This window comes from Aplysia californica, unplaced genomic scaffold (assembly GCF_000002075.1).
Source record: "Aplysia californica isolate F4 #8 unplaced genomic scaffold, AplCal3.0 scaffold00626, whole genome shotgun sequence".
In the NCBI taxonomy this organism is placed as follows: domain Eukaryota; kingdom Metazoa; phylum Mollusca; class Gastropoda; order Aplysiida; family Aplysiidae; genus Aplysia; species Aplysia californica.
This window is the reverse complement of record NW_004797896.1, coordinates 285663-289276: the sequence shown is the minus strand read 5'-3', so window position 1 is coordinate 289276 and position 3614 is coordinate 285663. Positions and strand designations below refer to the sequence as shown.

Sequence of the window (3614 nt, the reverse complement as noted above, 5' to 3'; positions counted from 1 at the left end):
CATTAATTGTCTATCATGAAAGATGAACCATTCAACCAAAAGGTTATTGGAAAATGTGCTCAACAACAACACCGAAGGACACAAATCATGTACATGTATTAAGACGATTTGATGAGTCCATTTTTTCTAGTTCCAAACGTAGTATTGCCACTAGTAAGATTATAATACTTTTGAATCAATTTAATATTTCAACGTTGTTGTTTTTCTATGCGTGTTTCACTGTCTTTTCAAACATTATGCATCCTTTATAATCTGAGCGGTCTCAACGTTTGGACACAGCAAGCCACACCCTCTTTAGAATCCACCCGCCGCTACTGCTGAGTACTCAGATCTCATATCGTTTGGACAGTATAGTAAAGGGAATCGGGTAAACGGTTACCGATTGACGACGAGTTACAGTTAAAGTCACGCGCATGCCTCACGTTTGAACGAGTGTTATGAAGTCAACCTCAAAGCTATTTTAGATCAGGCCGCGTGACTTGTATGGCAGGCTCCTGCGTTCAAGGTGGATCATATTTGCTGTGAGAAAAAAAGAAAGTCAATACGAAAAGCGGTGATAGACATTAAGGGGGGGCTGCACCTGAAGACTATCTCGGTTATATGTGGACCAAATTTTACCAAATTTCGCACATATAACAAGCATAGTAAGGAGTTTAAAAAACCGCAATCAAATTTGAGAAAACATTTCGTTTCCATGGACACAGCGGCCATATTGGATTTTGTTGACATGTCTTACGTAATGAACACCGCACTTATTTTTCATGGAAATTGATTGGGGGTTTTTTGCATGCATGTTAGTAAACATTAGATCTAAAAAAAAAATTGTGGTTATTTCCTAAACGAATTAGAAAATTTGTTATGAATTTTTTTCCTGAGGTAGTATTCAAGTTTGCGAAAAATCCGTAAAAATCCTCACTCCGGAAACCACTAACAAAAATGTATTTCATATATCAAAAATTCAATAGACAAATGTTTAGTATTATATATTATCTTCATTTTGTGAAAATTCCATGAAGCTTGGTCAAAAAATGGTGGAGTTATTAAAAAAAGTATAGAGAAAAATCGCGTTTGTGTCACAAGGTCGCTAAAGCTGGTGTTAATGCAGCCTCGCATTGTTCTCACTTGAACGTGACTTTGATTGAATATATTCTTGTTGTTGTTGCTGCTTTGTGTAAAGAGTTTATCAGCCCTTATAACAAAGGAAGATCACATCAGTGACAGAGTGTTATAATTCGCCAAAATAAAGGGAAAATAACCAATTAATTATGTTCACATTTAACCGGAAATACAGACAGTGACATCGCTTTTATTCTTTAAATGTAATAGACAGATACACGTGGCATCATTCTCAAACTATCAATGTTAACCAACTAGGATGGATATTAAAGAAATCCAATCCGCTGTTGTTAAAGGAAGCAATATATTTTGTCTTAGTTTCAGTGAGCGTTTTACAGCACTTTCAACACAATTAGGTCATCTGAGTGCCGAAGAATAGAGGTGTTACAAAAGAGTAAGGTTAACAAACACATAAAAGAAGAAAGAGAGATAAAGACGAGAGATGTTTGAAAGGAAAAGGGGAGCAAACCACACCAAAATATCCCACTCTGTTATCTCTAATAAAGCTACAATAATTTGCACGTCGGGATGGCAGCTTTATAAATTTAGTTTTTCTCTTCACTTGTCATTTGCTCTCCGAAGTGCTTTGGGAAAATCCTTTAATGAAGATATCAGCCTACAACACAAGCGAACTCTCTGTAATGACTAGATTTATGTTTATATGAAAACTGGCATGAAAGTCCCACACCATCGCCATTAGTCTATGTATTCACAGTCTTTGAGAAGTTTCTGAAAAAAACAACAACCCAACAACGAGTAGGCCAACAATGTAATCTCACAGAAGACAAAAGACGGACAATGTAGCCCACCACAATTCATGCTATCCAGTAAGTAGCTGTCTAAACTTTCACTTTATCATGAGTGTGTCTATAACAGTAAAACGCATAGAAAATGAAAAGAAGAGGCCATTTCGAGCTCTGTATAGCAATTAAAAAAAAAAAGAACAAACCAACAACAAACAAAACAATAAAAACCAGAGGAATGCTTTGCACTTTGAATGGATCATCTTTTTAATACATTGTCTTGGTCAATGGCAGGTTTTTTGTTTTTTGTTTTTTGTTTTTTGTTTTTTGTTTTTGTTTTCGGTTGTTGTTTTTGTCCTTAGCTGTTTTGCTTTTTTTTTGGGGGGTGGGGGGGGGGGGGAGGGGTTGGTGATAATTACATTCATGCACAGAAACACGTTGTGGTTGATTTTTGTTCTAAGTTGTAAGGTTTTGTGTTTTTCTCAATTTTGATTGAAATTTCCAAATTAATCGGCGGATTCTCTTCGAAACATAGTGACATATTAGAACTCCCCATACATGGATTTAGTTTGCGGCAAATTTTATTTAAATTACTGCAAAGGTGACCGATGTTTAGCCCATTACTTAAGTCGTTTCGTTTCAGACGTCCGGTGTAGTATAAATAATTCATATCTTCCTTGTAAACCTGTAACTGTTACAAACTTACGAAATCACTATCTTAAAATACGAGCTGATATTTGAATTACAGCAGTCGGGATAATGGATGGGGGCAAGCGAACTAGAGGGGAAAGTGGGGTGGGGTTATGGTGAGGGGGAGTTGGGAGAGGGAAGGAAGCGTAAATTAAGGACGTGTCAAGTCCATGCGTACCGGAGGAGAGTACCTTGGCCCCATGTCTAACCTCGACAAAAAGCCACAAGTTGTATAAGGATAACATTTCATGATAACTCAAACAAAGAAGGGGTATATATAAGCTGTGAAAGACGAGGGAAAGCGTCACTTCTGCTATTACTTCTAGCAAAATGTCTGTTCATTTCCAGGTATCCGTGGTTGCGGCTCTGCTCTGCTGCGTTGCTTCATCCTTTGGACAAATTCAGAGTCCGAGTGCGACCTCAAGTCTGAGTCCAAGTCCAAGTCCAAGTTCAAGTCCAAGTCCAAGTTCAAGTCCGAGTGAGTATTTAAAGGAATTTGTCGCAACCGCCGTTGTATATATCGTCATTGTTGGTTGTGGTGGTTCTGCTCCTGCTGCTGCTCATGGAATGATGATTATGGTGGTGGTACTATTGCTTGTTGTTAATTATTATTGTTGTTGTTGTTGTTGTTGTTTTTGTTCATGATGTTCGACCTCTGCCTTTCCCCTTCCTTTCAACCTACTCGCTGTTGCTGTCTCCACCTGTTTGTTCACAATAAGTATCTCTAACTTAATTAGGGTATTTTGAAAAAATCAACTTTTATGACAAATTAACTTTAAAGACTCACGGCAACGTTGTTGTTGCCACTGCTATTTTCAGTTCTGTTATTGTTGCTTCTTTATTTATTTTTTTACAATTCTTTTTTCCTCGTTCTTCATCCGTTGTTGATGTTGTTAGGATATTTTATAGTTGTTGAGAATGTTCTTCTTTTTCTTCTTCTCCTTCTCCTTCTCCTTCTCCTTCTCTTTCTCCTTCTTCTTCTTCTTCTTCTTCTTCTTCTTCTTCTTCTTCTTCTTCTTCTTCTTCTTCTTCTTCTTCTTCTTCTTCTTCTTCTTCTTCTTCTTA

At 37.2% G+C, this 3614-nt stretch overlaps 1 protein-coding gene across 1 annotated transcript in view; it reads left to right on the top strand.

The window, feature by feature from the left end:
• Window positions 1-2343: 2343 nt before the first annotated feature.
• The window catches only part of LOC101849726 (fibropellin-1), an 11038-nt gene continuing 9767 nt past the window's right edge, over window positions 2344-3614 (top strand). The window contains exon 1 of the mRNA XM_005107732.3: window positions 2344-3027. Within this exon, the coding sequence (XP_005107789.1) occupies window positions 2880-3027 (148 nt within the window). The 5' untranslated portion in view covers window positions 2344-2879. The remainder of the gene's footprint in view (window positions 3028-3614) is intronic.